Source organism: Monodelphis domestica, chromosome 3 (genome assembly GCF_027887165.1).
Source record: "Monodelphis domestica isolate mMonDom1 chromosome 3, mMonDom1.pri, whole genome shotgun sequence".
NCBI classification, from domain to species: domain Eukaryota; kingdom Metazoa; phylum Chordata; class Mammalia; order Didelphimorphia; family Didelphidae; genus Monodelphis; species Monodelphis domestica.
The window spans coordinates 98651106-98670554 of NC_077229.1; the positions used below are offsets into that span (position 1 = coordinate 98651106).

The 19449-nt window shown below is 42.5% G+C and overlaps 3 protein-coding genes across 4 annotated transcripts; 1 reads left to right on the plus strand and 2 right to left on the minus strand.

The window, feature by feature from the left end:
- Window positions 1–13: 13 nt before the first annotated feature.
- Window positions 14–1336, minus strand: LOC100012910 (ubiquitin-like protein 5). Its single transcript, XM_001363742.4, has 5 exons — window positions 1119–1336; window positions 755–814; window positions 568–651; window positions 382–419; window positions 14–134 (listed from the first exon to the last, which is right to left on the minus strand). The coding sequence occupies exons 2-5, from the start codon at window positions 808–810 to the stop codon at window positions 91–93; spliced, it is 222 nt and encodes a 73-aa protein (XP_001363779.1). The 5' UTR covers window positions 811–814; window positions 1119–1336; the 3' UTR covers window positions 14–90.
- Window positions 1337–13245: 11909 nt separating this feature from the next.
- Window positions 13246–14981, minus strand: LOC100012958 (ubiquitin-like protein 5). 2 transcript variants are annotated; one of them, XM_016431959.2, is made up of 5 exons: window positions 14857–14981; window positions 14530–14589; window positions 14333–14416; window positions 13581–13618; window positions 13246–13374 (listed from the first exon to the last, which is right to left on the minus strand). In XM_016431959.2, the coding sequence occupies exons 2-5, from the start codon at window positions 14583–14585 to the stop codon at window positions 13331–13333; spliced, it is 222 nt and encodes a 73-aa protein (XP_016287445.1). In that variant the 5' UTR covers window positions 14586–14589; window positions 14857–14981; the 3' UTR covers window positions 13246–13330. The 2 variants fall into 2 exon arrangements, with proteins under 2 accessions (XP_016287445.1, XP_001363867.2); XM_001363830.4 differs by having other exon boundaries at window positions 14687–14881.
- On the plus strand, window positions 14922–19406 carry FBXL12 (F-box and leucine rich repeat protein 12). The gene is made up of 3 exons (XM_007488879.3): window positions 14922–15044; window positions 15240–15312; window positions 15456–19406. Exons 1-3 carry the CDS (start codon window positions 14959–14961, stop codon window positions 16278–16280), a joined length of 984 nt encoding a protein of 327 aa, XP_007488941.2. The 5' UTR covers window positions 14922–14958; the 3' UTR covers window positions 16281–19406.
- The last annotated feature ends 43 nt before the right edge of the window (window positions 19407–19449 follow it).

The following is a 19449-nucleotide window of genomic DNA, read 5'->3' on the forward strand; positions in this document are numbered from 1 at the left end:
AACACACAACAGCACCAGCATTAAAGTTATTTTATTAAACTTTTAAAAGGAAAGGAGAGGTGCAGATTGGGGGATGATATCTTGCTGCCCCTACTGGTAATAAAGCTCCAGGTTCATTCCATCATGGATCTCATCTGAGATGGTAAGTCAGAGAATCTGAACAGCTGGACCTTGGCCTCACTAACAAACACACTTCTCCCAACCCCAAGAGTGCCCAGGCTATTGAACCAATTACACCAGTAATCCTCCTAATCTCCCCTAGAGTGAATAAAGGTGCTCCTCAAGGGCTAGAACTGCAGTGTGGGGGAGGCAGGGGGTGGGGTGAGGGGTGTACGTGGCCAACTGAAAAGCGAGAGGCCCTTGAGAGTTGTCAAAGGATACAGTCCCCCAGGGTCACGTGGTCCTTGAAGATTGTGTACCTAGGATGGAGGGACAAGTACTTAAGCAAAAAGCTCCCCACTCGGAAGCCTCCTTAGCAAAGCCAAGGAGGCCGAATCTTCCAATTTCCAGGGAAGGGGATCCTAGCGTGGCCCCAAGGCCCACCCAGGGGCGGCTGCCCGCACTCACCATTTCTTCAAGACAATCTTGTTCCAACGGGTACCAGTCTGAGCCGCGATGAGTTTCTTTAGGTCTCCTATTGAGTCGTCAGTGCTGGCGCATATGTTAAGGCAAAAAGAAAGGCGGGGGCGGGAGCCCCAGTCCACCCCAAACTGCCCCTCCCCTGCCCCGTTCCTCCTTCCCGCCAGGAGGATACTTGCATTTCACTCGGACCTTCTTGCCCAGCCGGTCGTTACACACGACTTCAATCATGGTTCTGGAGGCGACAAAAGATCCGATCAGTCTGGGGGTGTGTCCTTTCCTCCAGCCTACCCAGGCCCGACGCTCCTCTGAGCCTCGACAGCCCCCGCCTCCTAGCCCGCCCCTGACCCTAAATTTGGCTTTCCCTAGCCCCCTCAGGCACCCTGGTCGCAGATACTCGCGACCTTTCAGGGGAGCTCCCTGAGCCCGGACATCTCCGGCTTCCTCAGTCAACCCCAGGCACAGACGCCCACCCCCGGTCTTCCGTTCAGTTTCGGCCCCAGGTACCCACAGCCTCCCTAAGATCCTACGGCCCTCACCCCGGACGTCTCCGGCTGGAAGGTCTCCAGCCGCTATAGCTCCTGCCTTTACTGCGTGGGTACTATGGTACCACCTTCCCGCACTTTACGACCGCCGAAAAGCGGAAGTGACTGTCCCAGTTACTATGGCGACGACAGCGGAGTCTCCAGATTGGCCTTCAATGGGGATTACTGAACCTGCAGCTGCACTTTTGCTGGCTCCCCTAGAGAATGGCGCAGATATAGTCTAGGTCTGGACTAGGGTCGTTGTGCTCCCTGGTGCTGAAGGATCGGGGGTAGGGCGCCCTGCCTGACTTCGGCTTCCTCCAGCACCTGGAGCTCTGTGGATACTCCATGCCTGCTGATGGGACCCTGCAGGCCGTAGGAAGCTTCCTGCCAGGTTTCAGGCAGTGCAGGATGACTGTAGAGGGACCCACAAAGAGGGTATTGGCCAGCCTGCTGGGCATGTAGGCCCTAGAGTTTCTGGGTCTCCTAGGAACACCCCTACCCTTCTTGAGCTCCTGGCCTAGGACATCCCCACTTTCTGCTTCAACATTGCCATAATAGCCTGAGTCCTCAACCTAAAGGCATGGAATTAGCTGATGAAGCTAGTTTTAAGGAGGAACTGACCCATTGTATTGTCTCTGCTGAGGACCCCGCCCCCCTCCCCCAAGGCGGGGGACTAGGAGGCCTAAATTGACAATCTTCACACCAGAATTATTCGCGGTCCACTTGAAGTAGTGGAGTCAGGGGACTCTACAACTATGTGACCTTGGCAAGCTCCCTGCACCAGTTTCTTTAATCTGTAAAATAACAAAGTTGGACTTGATGATGATTGAAATCCTTTCTAACTCTAAATCCTGTATTCTTAAAGAGAACTCTGGCTGAGTTCCAGGGTCTTTAAACATTAGCTCCTCCAGTCTTTCCTCTTTACTTCCACTCTCACCCTTTCTTCCTAGGAGGCATCCTCATCCCTAGGGACAGAAGACAGGGAGCATTTATGGTCAAGGGTTGCCCAAGAATGAGTTTGACAGTCAGAGCATATTTGGGACATTTCAGCCTGTTTTGTTTTTTCCATAAAAGGACTAAAATGTTTTGCATAATTGCACATGTAAAATCTATATCAATAAGCAATATTTAAAACCATCAGCAAGTACCATCTTCAATGGGGATAAGTTAGAAACATTCTCAAGATCAGGAGTGGAGCAAGGAAGCCCATTATCACCACTACTATTTAATATTATACTAGAAATGCTAGTGGTAGCAATTAGAGAGAAAAAAGAAATTGAAGAGATCAAAGTAGGCAATGAGGAAACTAAACTATCACTCTTTGCAGATGATACAAAAGTATACTTAGAGGATCCAAGAAAATCAACTAAAAAGCCAGTGGAATAACTTTAGCAAAGTTTCAGGGTACAAAATAAACCCACACAAATCATCAGCATTTCTATATATTTTCAACAAAATTCAGCAGCAAGAGTTAGAAAGAGAAACTCCATTTAAAATCACTCTAGACAATATAAAATATTTGGGAATCTATTTGCCAAGTCAAACTCAGGAATCATATGAATACAACTACAAAACTTCACACAAATAAAACTGGATCTAAACAATTGGAAAAACATTAATTGTTCATGAATAAGATGAGCTAATATAATAAAAATGACAATCCTACCTAAATTAATTTACTTATTCAGTACATACCTATCAAACTACTAAAAAACATTTTTTTATAGAATTAGAAAAATTATAACAAAGTTCATCTGGAATGACAAAAGATCAAGAATATCAAGGAAACTAATGAAAAAAATGTGAGGGATGGAGGCCTAGCAGTACCAGGTCTTAAACTGTACAATAAAGCAGTGGTCATCAAAACAATATGGTACTGGCTAACAGATAGAAGGCTGGATCAATGGAATAAACATGGGGTAAATGAACTCTGCAAAAAGTATTTGATAAACCTAAAGATCCCAGCGTTGGGGACAAGAAACCATTATTTTGACAAAAACTGCTGGGAAAATTGGGAAACAGTATGGTAAAAATTAGGTTTAGATCAACATCTCACACTCTATATATACCAAGATAAATTCAAAATGGGTAAATGATTTAAATATAAAGAGGGAAAGCATAAGTAAATTGGGTGAACATAGAATAGTATACCTGTCAGATCTATGGGAAAGGAAAGAATTTAAGACCAAGCAAGAGATAGAGAACATTAAAAGATGTAAAATGAATAATTTTGATTATATTAAATTTAAAAGGGTTTGTACAAACAAAATCAATACAACCAAAATTAGAAGGGAAGCAACAAACTGGGGGAAAATTTTATAACAAAAATCTCTGACAAAGGTCTAATTTCTCAGTTTTATAAGGAACTAAGTCAAATATACAAGAAACAAAGCCATTCCCCAATTGACAAATGGTCAAGGGACATGGATAGACAGTTTTCAGATGAAGAAATTGAAAGTATCAATAATCACATAAAAAGAGTTTTAAATCCCTCCTGATTAGAGAAATGCAAATCAAAACAACTCTGAGGTCCCACCTCATACCTAACAGATTGGCCAACATGAGAGTAAAGGAAAATAATAAATGTTGGTGGGGATGTGGCAAAATTGTGACACTTATGCATTACTGGTAGAGTTGTGAATTGATTAAACCATTCTGGAAGGCAATTTAGAATTATGCCCAAAGGGCTTTAAAAGAATGTATGCCCTTTGATCCAATTAATCCAATAATACCACTAGTAGATTTGTACCCCAAAGAGATGATAAAAAAGGGTTGTACAAAAATATTGATAACAATGCTCTTTGTTTGGAAAATTAGGGGGTGTCCCTCAATTGGAAAATGGTGAAACAAATTATGGTATATGACAGTGATGGAATACTATTATTTTATAAGGAAAGATGAACTGCTTGATTTCTATATGAACTGAAAAGACCTCCATGAACTGATGCGGAATGAAATGAGCAGAACCACACACAGAAAGTAAAACATTGTAGAATGATCAGATGTAATAGACTTTGCTACTAATAGTAATGCAATGATCCAGGACAAACCTGATGGACTTATGAGAAAGAATGCTATCCACATCAAGAGAAAGAACTGTGATAGTAGAAACATAGAAGAAAAGCATAAGATTTATCACTTGTTAATATGAATATATGATTTGGGGTTTTGTTTTTAAAAGGTTACTCTATTACAAACATGAATAATATGAAAATAGCAAAACTATGAAATAATAATATGAATAATATGAAAAATAATATGAAAACGAATAATATGAAAATAATATCAAGTAATAACACATGTATAACCCAGTGGAAGTTTGTCACCTCCTGGAGTGGGGAGCGAAGAAGGAAGGGAAAAAAATGAATCATTTAACCATGGAAAAATGTTAAAAAGAAAAAAAGCTTTGAAAGACTAAGAATTCTGGAAAAAAATCTATATCAGATGACTAATTGTCTCATGGAGGAGGGAAGAGAGAGAGAGAAGAAGGGAGAGAATTTGAGGCCCAAAATTAAAAAAAAAAGAAATGCTAAAATTATTTTTATAGGTAATCGGGGAGGGAAATTTTTTAAAAAGAGGCTGTTGTAGTAATTATGTGGTCCTTAACTGCGAGGGTCCTTGACTGGATATGGTGGTGTCTGCGGATAATGAATGGTGGGAAGACAGTAGATAGCAGCCAGGTGTCACATGGAACTTCTCTGCCTTTGTTCACACATGGCTTTATTTTATACGCTTGTAAAAATTAAAATTATATCTTAATAATAAAATATTATATTTTAGAAGGTTTATTAAATGATCATTAGAAATCAAGGAATAAAGAGGATTCAAAATAAAAACCACATGCCCATGGCTGGTTAGCCATTTTCAAAATCCCCACTCAACAGCATCACTGCTGGCTTCATGCCAAAAGAAGAGAGCAAAAGCATCAACTCCCATTGACTTTATCCTCTGTCTACAGGAAGTATGTAATGATAGGAAGTCAGAGGGCTCTTGGGAAATGTAGTTCTTTTTTTAGGGTAACAGATTTTCAATGATACATTCCCCCCAGACCCACGGAAGACTAGTCTCTCCAGTGGGTTTTGTAAATATACCAACTTTGAAATTACAATAATTTGAGGATAAGAGGAAAAGAGAACAAAATCAATGATTGCTAGGTGCATTGACAAAAAAGCCAGTTAGGGGGCAGTCCCCTTTGGCATAAGCGTATACATACAAAACAAATGCATTTAACCCCACATAGTTCAAATCACCACATCCCAAAATTCACTCTGGATCTTCTGGTGTAACATGTTGTCTGTGTAGGCATCTTCATGGTTCCTTCTCCAAACAGTTCACTTTCTGGATTTGGAGAGGTAGTATGTTTCTTAACCTAAAATTACTCTCAAAAAGAATTTAAACTTCGCAATTTAAAATAATTATACACCCTCAGTGGTTACACAGATACATACTTTGATTCCATGGATTCCAACAACGAACACAAAGCCTAAGGAGATAACACTGCTGCTAAGTGCAGGGTCAGAGGGTAGAATCAACATGGCCCAATTAAAACTGGTCAGAGAAGCTTGTTCTTGGCCTGTACACGGGGGTGGGGAATTCTGAGAACAAATTTGCCAGAAGATTTTATACCTAGAAAAGAGGGTCCAATCTAAGTGGGTACATAAGAGTCCTTAGGTTTAATTTTGTAAGTGGGATCTCCTGGTGATATTCTGGGGGGATAGAGTGGGACATCTGTATTAACCCTGCAAGCATGTTGCTTTCATCTATTTTCTCCTGGGGAACAATTCCAATAATAAGGGCTGTTAGTGAGAGAAGTCACACAAAGGGGGGGGGCATGTCTGAGTAGATATTTCCATCCTTCCTGGGGGCCACTTTGCAACCCCCAGTTTCCAAATGTGACTATGTCAAACAGCCTGTGTTTGATGGCTCCTGGCACTCAACTAAGGTAGTGGCTATATGAAAAGAGAAAGATAGGATCATGTTGGGAATTAAGATGGCAGAGTAAAGGATACTCTGCTCCTACAATACCTACACACACACACATACACACACACACACACACACACGAAAATAAATTGCCTCAAAACAAAGGAAAGTTTGAGGAACTCATCTCACTGGGATAAAAAGGGAGAGTGGCCCAAGAAGCACAGCATCTTCAAAAACCAGCAAAACTTGGGGCAATTCAATACACTGAAATGATAATACATGTACAACCCAGATTACATTAGTTGCCAGCTCTGTGAGGGGGGGAGGGAAGTGAGAGAGGGGGGGAAAGCTAGAAAAAGAACAAATTAAAAATTCCCAATTAAACACAAAATTGGAAATTCTGAACATGAAGGGAAAGATGGATAAAATTGAAAATGAGAAAACCATTGAACTAATAAATAAACCAAAGAGTTGGTTTTATGAAAAAAATAAATAAAATTGAAAAACTATTGGTTAACTTGATTAAAAAAAAGAAGAAAACAAATTACCAGTGTCAAGAATGGAAAAGGTGAAATTACAAGAATGAGGAAGAAATTAAAGCAATTGTGGGAAATTATTTTGCCTAAGTATATGCCAATAAATCTGACAATCTAAGTGAAATAGATACTTAAAAAAATATAGGGGCAGCTGGGTAGCTCAGTGGATTGAGAGCCAGGCCTAGAGACGGGAGGTCCTAGGTTCAAATATGGCCTCAGACATTTCCCAGCTGTTTGACCCTGGGCAAGTCACTTGACCCCCATTGCCTAGCCCTTACCACTCTTCTGCCTTGGAGCCAATACACAGTATTATATATATATATACATATATATATATAATACCCAGATTAACAAAAGAAGACATAGAATATGTAAACAACCCAGTCCCAGAAAAAGAAATTGAACAAACCATCAAAGAACTTCCTAAAAAAAGAAAAAGACCCAGGGCCAAAATGTATTCACAAGTAAATTCTACCAAACATTTGAAGAACAACTAAATCCAACACTACATAAGCTATTTCTTTTTTACTTTAAACATTACTTTATTTGGTCATTTCCAAACATTATTCATTGGAAACAAAGATCGTTTTCTTTTCCTCCCCCCCACCTTCCCACCACCTGTCCCATAGCCGACGCATGATTCCACTGGGTATCACATGTGTTCTTGGTTCGAACCTACATAAGCTATTTTGGAAAATAGGGGAAGAGGGAAATATTCTGAACTCTTTTGATGATACAAATATGGGGTTGATACCTAAACCAAGGAGAGCTAAATCAGAGAAAGAAAACTATCGACCAATCTACTTAATAAACACTGCTGCAAAAATTTTAAATAAAATACTAGCAAGGGGGGCATCTGGGTAGCTCAGTGGATTGAGAGCCAGGCCTAGAGGCGGGAGGTCCTAGGTTCAAATCTGGCCTCAGTCACTTCCCAGCTGTGTGACCCTGGGCAAGTCACTTGACCCCAATTGCTTACCCCTGACCACTCTCTTCTGCCTTGGAACCAATACACAGTATTGATTCCAAGATGGAAGGTAAGGGTTTTATTTTTTAAAATATACTAGCAAGATTACATTATATCACAAGAATCATACACCATGATCAGGTGGGTTTTATAATAGTAATACAGGGATGATTCAATCTTGGGAAAACTATTTGCATAATTGACCATATCAAGAACAAAACCAACAAAAACCATATGATTATATCAATAGATACTGTAATATAGGGTCCTTATGGGAGGTTAACCCCCCCCCCCCCACACACACACACACTGGTGAATTGAATGAGAGGGAGAGAAAAAGTTGAGAGACTAAAAGGGGAGAAGGGGTTGATCTTCCCCTCTCTTCCCTTTGGTGAAGACGACCTCAGTTTGTCTCTCTGAGGGACAGAGTATGTCTCCTCAAAGATTTGTTTTGGAAGCTAGAGGTTAAGGACTGGAGGAGAGGGTTTAGAGAAATGACCCACTGCCTCCCTTTTTGGTCTTAGCTATTGCTGAGAGGCAGGATAGACTTTCCTGCCTCTGGATCCTCCCAATATCCCAATTCCCACTTTCCTTTTGAGAACTGGTTCATTCCCCAACCCCAATCTTGAGCTTATCCTCCTCTTTGAGGAGAGATATGATTCCCCCTAAATCTTCAGTACCTTTCTTTGATGTCAGAAAGTAGGCAGACCTGATCTTTATAGTAACTCTTTAATGGAGAATCACTCAGGGAAGCAGAAATAAGAGGGCTGGATAAGGAAAGTGGGTGGCAGGAATCCCTAAAGATTGGCAGACTGGCCCCCTTCCAAATCTTGGGGGATGCAGGCTCTAAGCCTTGACCTCTTTTCTGGTCAGCTACTAGTTGTTCCTATTCTTGAGCTAATCTGGTTCTTGCTAAAGTTCAGGACAATTGGGGATAGAGAGGTGGAGAAATCCTTGGAGAGAATTTCCTCAGTAGATGGCTTTTTCTGAAATTCCAATCTACTATGTTGAGCTGAGTGAAGCAGAAAACTTCCAGGGATTGCTAGGAAAGCCATTGGTATCCAAAGGGGAACCCTAGCCTTTGAGACCTTCTTGTCAGGCTCTCAGCTGAAGGAATCCAGTTGAAGTGGCAGTTTTTTAATTCCCTTCAGCCTCTGTTCTTTCTCTGGAATCTTGGGTCTCTTCCTTTCTGCCCTTCCCCCTCATGGGCTGCTTCTTGCTTCACTGGATTTAATTCCTCTCTTGCCATTTCTTCTTTTTACATATTCCTCTCTCTTACAATACAGAAAAAACATTTAGTAAATACAACACCCATTCCTTATAAAAAAAAAACACATTGGAATAAATGGAACCTTCCTTAAAGTAACAGATGGCATCTATTTAAAACCATCAGCAAGCATTATCTGTAATGAGGATAAACTAAAAATCTTTCCAGTAAGATCAGGTGTGAAGCAAAGGTGTCCATCATCAGCACTATTATTTAATATCACACTAGAAATGCTCACTATAGCAATAAGAGCAGAAAAGGAAATTAGAATAGACAATGAAGAAGCAAAGTTGTTATTTTGATATATATAATGATGATATAATGATATATCTAGAGAATCCTAGAGAATCCAATGAAAAACTAATAGAAATAATTAACGTCATCAAAGTCACAGGATACAAAATAATCCCACATAAATCATCAGCATTCTTGTTTACCACCAACAAAATCCAACAGCAAAAGATAGAAAAGGAAATTCCATTCAAAATAAATCTAGACAATATAAAATATCTGGGGATTATAACTACTGTGAGAATTAAATGTCTAGAAGATAATCATATCCCAGAAGTCTTTGTTATAGGAGTCATGTTACAGAGCCATGTGTCTTAATTTGCCAGCATGGCAGGCAGGATTCCTGACCTGTGGGAAGTCAAGGGATATGATATGGAGAGACTGAGGTGAAAACCTTGGCCAACTGAAAGATCTTGGGGGAGGGTTTAGACCAGCGGTTCTCAATCTCTCAATTTGTAGCAATGAGAATACATAATGCACATCAGGTATTTACATTCCGAATCATAACTGTAGCAAAATTACAGTTTTGAAGTAGCCACCAAAATAATTTTTTGGTTTGGGGTCATCGCAATATGAGGAACTGTATTGCGGGGTCACGGCATTAGAAAGGTTGAGAGCCACTGGTTTAGACTAAGATTGAAAAACCCAGGCATGACACTGGCTCGCTCTCTCTGTCATGTTTTGAGTTGGTGAACAGAGCTCTCTTGAAGTCATCTCTGCCAAGTGGCAGCCAGCTGGAACCATGTGGGGCTGGGAATCCAGGAACTGGGTCTCTTGGCTTTGGGCCCTTCCTGAACTCAAGCCCACTACTTGGCTGAGTTCAATTTGTTTGACCCAACCCATGTCAAAAAATGGTCAAAAAGTGTTTCTATATGTATAAAAAAAGAGAAAGCAGATAGGATTCTAGATATATTGTAGAGGTAGAAATGGCATTTGGCAACTGATTGTGTACATGAGATGAGGGAGAGTAAGAAGCCCCAAATAATACTTAAGCTACCTATCTGGAAATAGGGATCAAAGAACAGTGATGCCTTTGGACAGAAAGAGGAAGTTTGGATGAGTGCTAAGTTTTGGGGAAAAGATAACGAGTTCTGTTTTGGACACGAGTTTGAGTCTCTAGGTCCTAAAGACCTAGGACATCCAATTTAGAATGTCCAAGAAGTAGCTGGCAACATGGGAGTGGAGGCTGCAGCTGGATATATGTCTTCAGTTCACCTACAGAGGGATAATTAAATCCATTGGCTCTAATGAGATCACAAAGAGATATGTAAAGTAGGGGTTTACAAACTTCAATTCCCACTCTTCTCTTACACCTCTTGGCTTTTCAGTAAGCCTTCCTATATACCCTTTTTTCAATATGAGAGGAAATGAATTCTAGAGTTTACCATGCATGTGCATATTAAGAAATCAATTAACTTTATTTCTCTGAGTCCACCAAAAATGTAACTTTATTACTTGTAAATCAATTGTAAACTTTTAGAATATTTCAATAGGACAAGTATTTAACAAAAGAATGTCTTCTTACTCTTACGAGTTATTTGGAGTCCCCTTGTGTATAGAGAAAAGGGTCCTGTATAGTCGTAGAGGAATGTTCCTAGTTAGGAGGCATGATAAATCAGCAGACAGAATAGGAAGAGTCAAATAGGAAGAGGACCCGGAGAGGGTAGTGTCATGAAAACCCAGAAAGGAGAAAGTAATCAGGAAGAAAGAATGGTCAGCAATGTAAAACAAAGTAGAAAAGGATGTAGAATGAGAAAAGACCATCAGATTTAGTCATTAATATTGATAACTTTGGAGAGGGCAGTTTCAGTTGAGTAATTAGGTCTAAAGATAAGAGTACAAAGAAGTTCGGAGATTAGAGGAAGTGGAGGTAACTAGTATAGACAACTCTTTCCAGGAGTTTAGCTGAAAAGGGAAAGAGAAATACAGATCAATAGGTTGATATAGTTGGGTAGGATGTTTTTTTTTTTAAAGCACCTCCTAGGCATTAATTGCTAGTTGGTTGATTAATAGGCAAATTAGGGGAGAAGATGTGAAATACGTTAGAAGTAAACAATCTCAAGCAGTCAGTTAAAAAGTATTTATTGTCTACTATGATAGATGTTGCATAGATAAAAGTTTTTGGGATGGGGGTCTTCAAAAATTTTTAGGATCCTAAGACTAAAAAATTTGAGAATCACTGGCCTAGACTATTTTCCTTTTGTAAATAAGATAGTGCTGTCTGAATAAAAGGATCTGAGACACTGGATACTGTTGGTATTAGGCCAGGTTTAGGAACAGAACTATATAGGACTAATGAAATTGTGAGAAATGGAGTCCTGTGAGCCTTGGCAATGGGAAACCAGAAAAGGTAGGAATAATGAATGAACCAGCAGGTGCTTTTCTAAAAAGTGAGTCCAAAGAGATGGGTTCAAATCTGAAATGTGCCTTTAAAAATGCTCTATTAGGGGTAGCTAGGTGGCTCAGTGGATAGAAAGCAAAGTCTAGAGACAGAAAGTCCTGGGTTCAAATTTGACCTCAGGTACTTCCTAGCTATGTAACCCTGGGCAAGTCACTTAACCCCAGATGCCTAGCCCTTACTCCCTGTCAGCCTTGGAACAGAAATTTTAGTATCATATCTAAGACAGAAGGTAAGGATTTTTTTTTTTAATGCTCTGCTGTTAGCTTCTGGAACCATCCCTCATTCTATTTCTTGACTTTTCAGTCTCTCTTTAATGACACTGCCAATGCAGGCCAAAGGTACCAAAGGCCTACAGTAATAAGGACCATAAAGTCTGGCATATGGATGGGGCATTTATAGAGTAAAAAGGAAGCATGGATAAGTATTCCCTTTAGGTTCTGGTTGTTGTAGTTAATGGTGGGTGGATTGAATAATATCCATGTCATACCTGCTAATTGTGAGGGAGTGCCTCAAGGGCCTGTTCTGAGCCCTCATCTCTCCTAGACTATCACTGATGATCTCATCAGCTCCCATGGGTTTATCATTTCTATGTATATGATTATCAAATCTATATAGACCTAATCACTAATTTTGGAAATCTCAACTGGTATGTTCTATAGCCTTCTCAAACTCTACATGTCTAAACAGAACTGTCTTTTCCCTAAAACTCTCCCCTTTTTGACCCCTAATACTAATACCAAGTCACCTACTATTCCTTCACCATGATATCACCCTAGATTCTCACTCCACCTATACAGTCCCTTGCCAAATCTTATTTCTGCCTTCACAATATCTCAGTTGCCTGTTCTCCACTTACAGAACTGCCACCCATTCCAGGACCTCATGATTAGACTATTTCAGTTGCCTATTAACTGGTTTTCAGGTATCAAGTCTCTCCTTTTTCTAGTCCATTCTCCACTAAGTTGCCAACATTTAACTAAAACATGGACCTGACTATTTTAACTGCCCTGCTCTTTGAACAGCAGTGGCTCACTATTACTGCCAGGGATCAAATATAATCTCCTTTGTTGGACATTTTATCGCTTCACGTAACCTAGAGCCTTCTTACCTTCCTAATCTCATACCTTATACCATTCTACATACATAGTAACATTTCCCTTTGTACAATTCCCAGTTCTGGAATGCATATGACCTATTCTCAAAATTCTATCTGTTCCAGGAGATCTTTCCCAATACCCTTTACTTGCTAGTTTCTACCTACTTCTCTATCTTGAGTGTAGCTACTTATTTACATTTTGTCTACCCTATTGAAAAGTAAGACAGCTCCTTCCAGGCAGGAACTCTTCTACTTTTTCTTTTGGCCTTTGCATCCCCAGCACTTAGCAGGCATTTAATAAATGCTTATTGTCTACATTAGTGATATAATAAACACCTGTGTCTCACTTCACCCTGACCTAAAATGTTAGGAATCAAGTAAAGTTCAGCCTTCCCTCATCCCATTAATTATAATAGCTACATAATAATAGGCATAACATCATAAAACAAGTTGCTCTTTCTGGTTTTGTTGCATTGCTTTTAGTTAAAATATCCCTTCCCACCCCCAACTCCCAGCTTTAAGGGCAATACAAATCTGTTGGTTAGTTTTTTTATTGTCAATGGCTGACCCAGTACCCTTCATTAACATCTGTTTTCTACCAGCTGTTTCATTTTCATTATCTAAGTTTTATAATATTCAGAGCACAAAACCAACACACTGCTAGAAGCAACAGCATTTAAATGATTTTTATTAGTAAGACTTTAAAAATGGGAGTGGGAGTTGCAGAGTTGGCAGGCCTGCTGCTTCTACTGATAATAAAGCTCCAAGTTCATTCCATCATGGATCTCATCTGACGGTTTGAGTCAGGGAATCAACACAGTTGGATTGTACCCCACCCCCCATACCCCTGCCCCTAGGCCAGACTTCTGTCTTTACTAGCAGCTGTGATATTTAATAATCAAAGCTACCAAGCCATTTCTGATCTTCAGCTGATAGACCAGCAGTATTTAGGTGCAAAAAAAAAATGTTCCCTGACAGAAATCACATAAAGGATACAGTCACCCAGGGAAACGTGGTCCTTGAAGATTGTGTACCTGGAATAAGAGAGAACAATGGTTAGCAATGCCAGGGGCACAGTATCTTCCTCTTCAAAAAAGAGGGGCCTCCATGAACTGATCAGAATGAAATGAGCAGAACCAAGAGAACATTGTACACAGAAAGTGAAACACTGTGAAATGCTCCAATGTAATGAACTTTACTACTAGTAGCAACATAATGATCCAAGACAATCATGAGGGACTTATAAGAAAGAATGCTATCCACATCAAGAAAAAGAACTGTGGGAGTAGAAATGCAGAAGAAAAACACGTGACTTATCACTTGTTTATATGGGTATATGGTTTAGGATTTTGTTTTTAAAAGATTGCTCTATTGCAAAAATGAATAATATGAAAATAGGTATCAAGTGATAACATTTGTATAACCCAGTGGAATTGCTTGTTGGTTCTGGGAGTGGAGAGGGAAAGAAAATGAATCATGTAAACATGGAAAAATATTTTTAAAAATTAGAAGTTTTAAAAAAAACCCCAATACTAAATTGTATCCAAGAAATACGGGATTTAGAAAGGAATAAAATGGAAACTTCAAGATTATCTAATCCAAACCTCTCTTTTTACAAAATAAAAAAATTGACGGAGGAGGAGGAGGGGCCTAAAGTCTGCGTACAGAATGAAGAGCTGCCCATCTCACCCTGCCTGCCGTCGGTCTCCCTAGCCTTACACCCGAGTCAAGCCTTGCCCCGCACTCACCATTTCTTCAGAACAATTTTGTTCCAACGGGTGCCTGTTTGAGCCGCAATCAGTTTCTTCAGGTCTCCTATCGTGTCATCCGTGCTGGGTACATGTTAAGGGAAAGCCAGAAAGGGCAGGCCAGGGGATGCCCCCCGCCTCAACTCCTCCCCAGATCGACCCCCCACCCCCACCCCGCCTTCCAGCCAGTAGGATACTTGCACTTCACACGGACCTTCTTGCCCAGCCGGTCGTTACACACAACCTCAATCATGGCTCTGGAGGAGACAAAGGATCCGATTAGTCAGTCCTTGCCCCTGCTGGTGACCCCAGAAACCTAGGTAACGCCGGGCAGCCCCTGTCCCAGGTGCTCACCCCAGATACTCCCGACCTCCTTGGTTGGCCCCTGCCTCTGGCTGTGACTGGGCCCCTCCGCCCGGCCTATCTGCTCGGCCTTTGTCCCTGGCAGTGCCTTCAGACATTCACCCCGAATCCCACCCCACCCCTGATCTGGCCCACAATCTTAGTCCCAGTCCGGAGCCCACCTTTCTTCCTCCAGCCGCAGCCCCTTCCTTAAGTCTCGCGACAGCACCGCCCACACTGTACGGGCACCGGAAAGCGGAAACGGAAGCTCAGTCCAGGTTGCGATGGCGACGGCTTCGGAATTGCCGGACTGCCTTCTAGTGGAAATTCTGTCCTTCGTTCCTCTCCGGGACCGACTCCGGAGCTCCAGGTGTGTCTATGACCCGGCCCCAGCCTTCCCTCGATCTTTCCCTTCGCTCTTGAGTTCTCCGGGGCGGGGGGGAGGGGTCTGGTGTTCCGGCGCGGCTGAGGCCTAAGAGGGCCTTGGGCGGTGGGGAGTGGGGGAGCGATGCGCCATCAGAACTGACTGTGTCTGCCCCTGCCTCACCTCCCCTCCTCTTCCCAGGGTGTGTAAGCGCTGGCGGAGGCTGGTTCTGGACAAAGCTTTATGGAAAACTTTGGATCTGAGTCCTTACAGGGTAAGAGCGGGGCCTGGTGTTTGGGGATCGTCCACTGCGAGGGGGAGGAGAGGGAGAAAGGGAGGCCCTCAAACCCTGGGCTGGTGGGAACTGGGGATTCTTATTGGGACAGGGCTCGGCCATCCTCTGCCTTCCCCCCACAGGTTGGGCCCAATGTGCTATGGCAGCTCCTGCGCCAGTACTTGGGCCCGGGGCTGAGGACCTTCAAGGTTCGAGGTCGCCTGTTCTCCGAGCCCCGGGCCTCGCTGCTGTCCCCTGCCCTGCTGCAGGAGCTGGGGAAGCGCTGCCCGAACATGGCCTATCTCTGCCTTCTGGAAGAGGACCTTCGCAAAATTCCCTTCTCCTGCCTGCCCCGTTCCCTTCGATGCCTGGAACTACAGTCGTGTGAGCTTCCCCAGACCTGGTTTCCCCCAGGGAATGGCCCCTCCAGCTTGCCCCATCTTGAGCACCTGATACTGGACCGGGTCCCTGCTTTCTCAGACATGCAACTACAGGCCCTGTCTAGGCAAGGAGCGCTGTGCTCCCTGGTGCTGAGGGTCACCTACAGGGTGACCCGAAAGGGTTTTCAAGACGCCTTTCCTGGCCTCAGCAGCCTCCAGGAGCTGGAGCTCTGTGGATGCTCTGTGCCTGCTGATGGGGCCCTACAGGCCATAGGAGGCTTCCTGCCCAGACTCCGGGAGCTCAGGGTAACTGTGATTGGGCTCACGGCCAGGGGAATGGCCATTCTGGTGGGGATGAAGGCTCTAGAAATTCTTGGCCTCCTGGGACCACCCCCTAGCCCTCAAGAGCTTTCAGCCAAGGATATCCTCACTTTCTGTCTCAAGTTGCCAAACCTCAGGGTCCTCAGCCTTCAAGGCATGGAAATGGAGTCATCAGATGAGGCTATTCTTAGGGAGGGACTGAGCAACTGTACAGTCACTGTTGGGGATCTCCCCTTGGAAGGCTGGGAATCAGAAGGTCTAAGTTGACAGCCTTCACACCAGAATTATTCAGGTTCGACTTGGAAGTAATGGTGAAGGAACTCTACTACTATGTGACCCTTGGGCAAGCTCTCTGAACCTGTAAGATAACAGGATTGGGTTTGATAATGGCTAAAGGCCCTCATAACTCTTAACTCCTTTTTTTTTTTTAAACCCTTACCTTCTGTCTTAGAATCAATTTCAATATTGGTTCCAAGGCAGAAGCACTATAAGGATTAGGCAGTAGTTGTGATTTGCCCAGGGTCACATAGCTAAGAAGTGGTGGAGGCCACATTTAAACCCAGGACTTCCTGTCTCTCTTAAATCCTGTACTCTTAAAAGAGAACTCTGGCTGAGTTCCAGGGTCTTTAAACATTTATACTAGGAGGTTCAGAGAGAGCTAAAGCTTTGGAAACTTATCAGTAGCTCCTCCAGTCTTTCCTCTTTACTTCCACTCTCACCCTTTCTTCCAAGGAGGCATCCTCATCCCTAGGGACAGAGGGCAGGGAGCATTTATGGTCAAAGGTTGCCCAGGAATGAGTTTGACAGTCAGGGCACGTTTGAGACATTTCAGCCTGTCTGGATTTTGGATAATGGCATTCAGGGTGGAATGAGGGTGCAAGGAACTGGAGCTGATGGTTGGAATCCCCTCTGGCTGGGGTTGGTTGGCCATCCTTGTCCTGACTCTTTGGCCTGGCCTTGAGTAAAGAAGCCCAGTCATGGACCTGGGCAGAAGGTGCCAGTATTATTCTTTCTCATCCTCCTCTTCTTAGGGCCTGGTGGAGTGGACCTGTCCCAGCTGTGCTCCATTTCATCCCCTATTCCCCTGGTACTTAAATTGGGAAACTGTGTCCTAGAAACTTTCACCCTAGAATTTCTGAAATGTCTGCCCTGGGGCCTGCTGTCATCATAGGTAGTTAGTGGCCTCCCTTATCCCACAATTTTAGGCAGGATCCAGCCTTGCTTCACTACATGCATATACACACACACTCTCTCTCTCTCTCTTTCTCCCCCCCCCCCCCCCCCCCCACACACACACACAGACACCATCACCTGTGGCCATCTGGATAGGTTCACTCACCTGTAATCTTGTAGCTAACTCTAAGGATACCCACACCATGCCTTCCTTCTAGAACCATAAATTCATCCCTGCTATAGTTCTTAGGAGTGTGTTGATTTATTCCTTTAGGTCTCCATTCACCATCTCTGTAACCTTCCAGACCAAAGTGCCCTTCTCCAGTACAATGTCAGCTTCTTGAAGAATGGGGCTGTCCTTGTTTTTCTATCCCTAGTGCTCAGCAGTGATATTGTAACAAATGCTTTTGAACACAATCATTCCTTCAAAAAGTTTAGATCACTAGCCTAGTTCTTCATGCAAAAATGCCTCATGCCTACAACTCTTGCATTATTCACTTTTTTTTTGCCTCACACTAGGGTCTCAGTATCCTGGGCTGTTTTGGGGAGGAGGAGTAGGCTGGACCTGCAGATTTGGGATCAGTGGGAGTTCTTTGTGAGCCACTTGAGTTAGGCTTAGAATCTCTGAAAGAGTTACTCGATTAGTCCACCAGCAAGCATTTGTTAAATATCTACTATTTGCCAGCACTGGGGATAGAAAAGAAAATGATGAACTGAGACCCTGCTCTCAAGGAGCTTGCATTCTGTAGAAAAATACAACATATATGTAAGTAAATCAAGTCATTGTCATCAGAACTGGAAGAGACCCTGAAATTACTTTAAAGTACTCATTCAGTCAGCAAACTAACTTCCTAGGTTTACTGACTGGCTTTGGGGAAAGGGGGGATTAGGAGATTACAAAACCCTTTTCCAGTGACTTAGACACATTGATATGAAGAGTAAAAGGATATTAGAAAAGTCTAATATGGGTGTATAGGGAGCTCCTCAGTCCAGGCTGAAGAATGCCCTCAAAGGGTGGAGGTGAGGGACTTGGCAGAAGAAGAATATGGAGTAATTTGTTCCTTCCCAAGAGGAACCTCAGAGCCTGAAGCTGATGGAACCCAAGGTGGATGTCAATGAACACTAGAAGAAAAGCAACAATGAGCTGAAAAATCAGATCTCCAACCCTTTTCTGTGCCTGTCTACCTGAAAGATAAGTAGGAAATGAGATTGGGAGAAATGGAAATTTGAGCAGTTGATGTTCTGAAATGCTTCATTAGTTAGGCTTTTCTGTGTGAGACTGTTTTTACATTTAATATGGGATGGGAGGGTGGGGGTGGGGTGGGAGTGCTAGTGCTAGTGCTAGGGAGTTGTAAAGTGAGAGTGAGTGGCATTTATGGATTTAGAGATTAGATCCTTTGGCTCAAGGACAGGGGAATTATTTGAATATTGGACACTAGAAGTCCTTCTCTCCCCTCTCCCCTCAAATGTTTGTGGAGAGAATACCAAGGGAAGAGAAGAGTTTGTATTATAGTTGATATTACTCCACCTTCTCTGCTCTTGCCCCAAGACTTTCCTATTTAAACCGAACTTTTAAAAAAATCCTCTAACTTAGAACTTTGGTCTATTTCAGAGCAGGAAACTGGGGCCAAAATCAAAACAGGGTTTGTTCAAGGTCATAGCATTGTAATACTCTAGTGATCTTTCTCACTTATTATGCCAAATTGTGGGAAATGGAGCAGAACTGAGAGGAAGTTTGTCTTTTTTATCTCTTTTCTCAGACCACTTTTGTCTGTCCTAAGACCTTCAAAACCCACATTCCAGCATCCACAAACTAAGGGTAGAAGTAGGGATGTTATTTACTTGGCTTAGGAACAGTCACAAAAATCCCTATTAATTAGACTATCAGAGTAGGAAGAGATCTTAAAGTCATTTCTCAGAGAATATACCTGACTTGTCCCAGGTTATACAGCAAATTAATAGAAGAGTTGGGGCCAAAAGTAAGGTCTTTCATTCCCTAGCCTATTTCTCTTCTATATCATGCTACCTGTGACTCCCTTCAGTGATCCTACAGGTCTGTTAAAGGATTTTCCTAGACCATCCAAAGCCAAGACCACCTTGAGAGAGCCAATTCTTTGAGAGCCTCAGTAGGAAGAAGATTATCTGAGTGCCATATGTCTACAAGAACATTTCTTTGTGCATACCCTTTTTCTGATTGTGAATAAAAGTGTTAAAATTCGAGTACCAGTCTCTGTGTATCTCTAGTCACTCTTCACCTACCAAA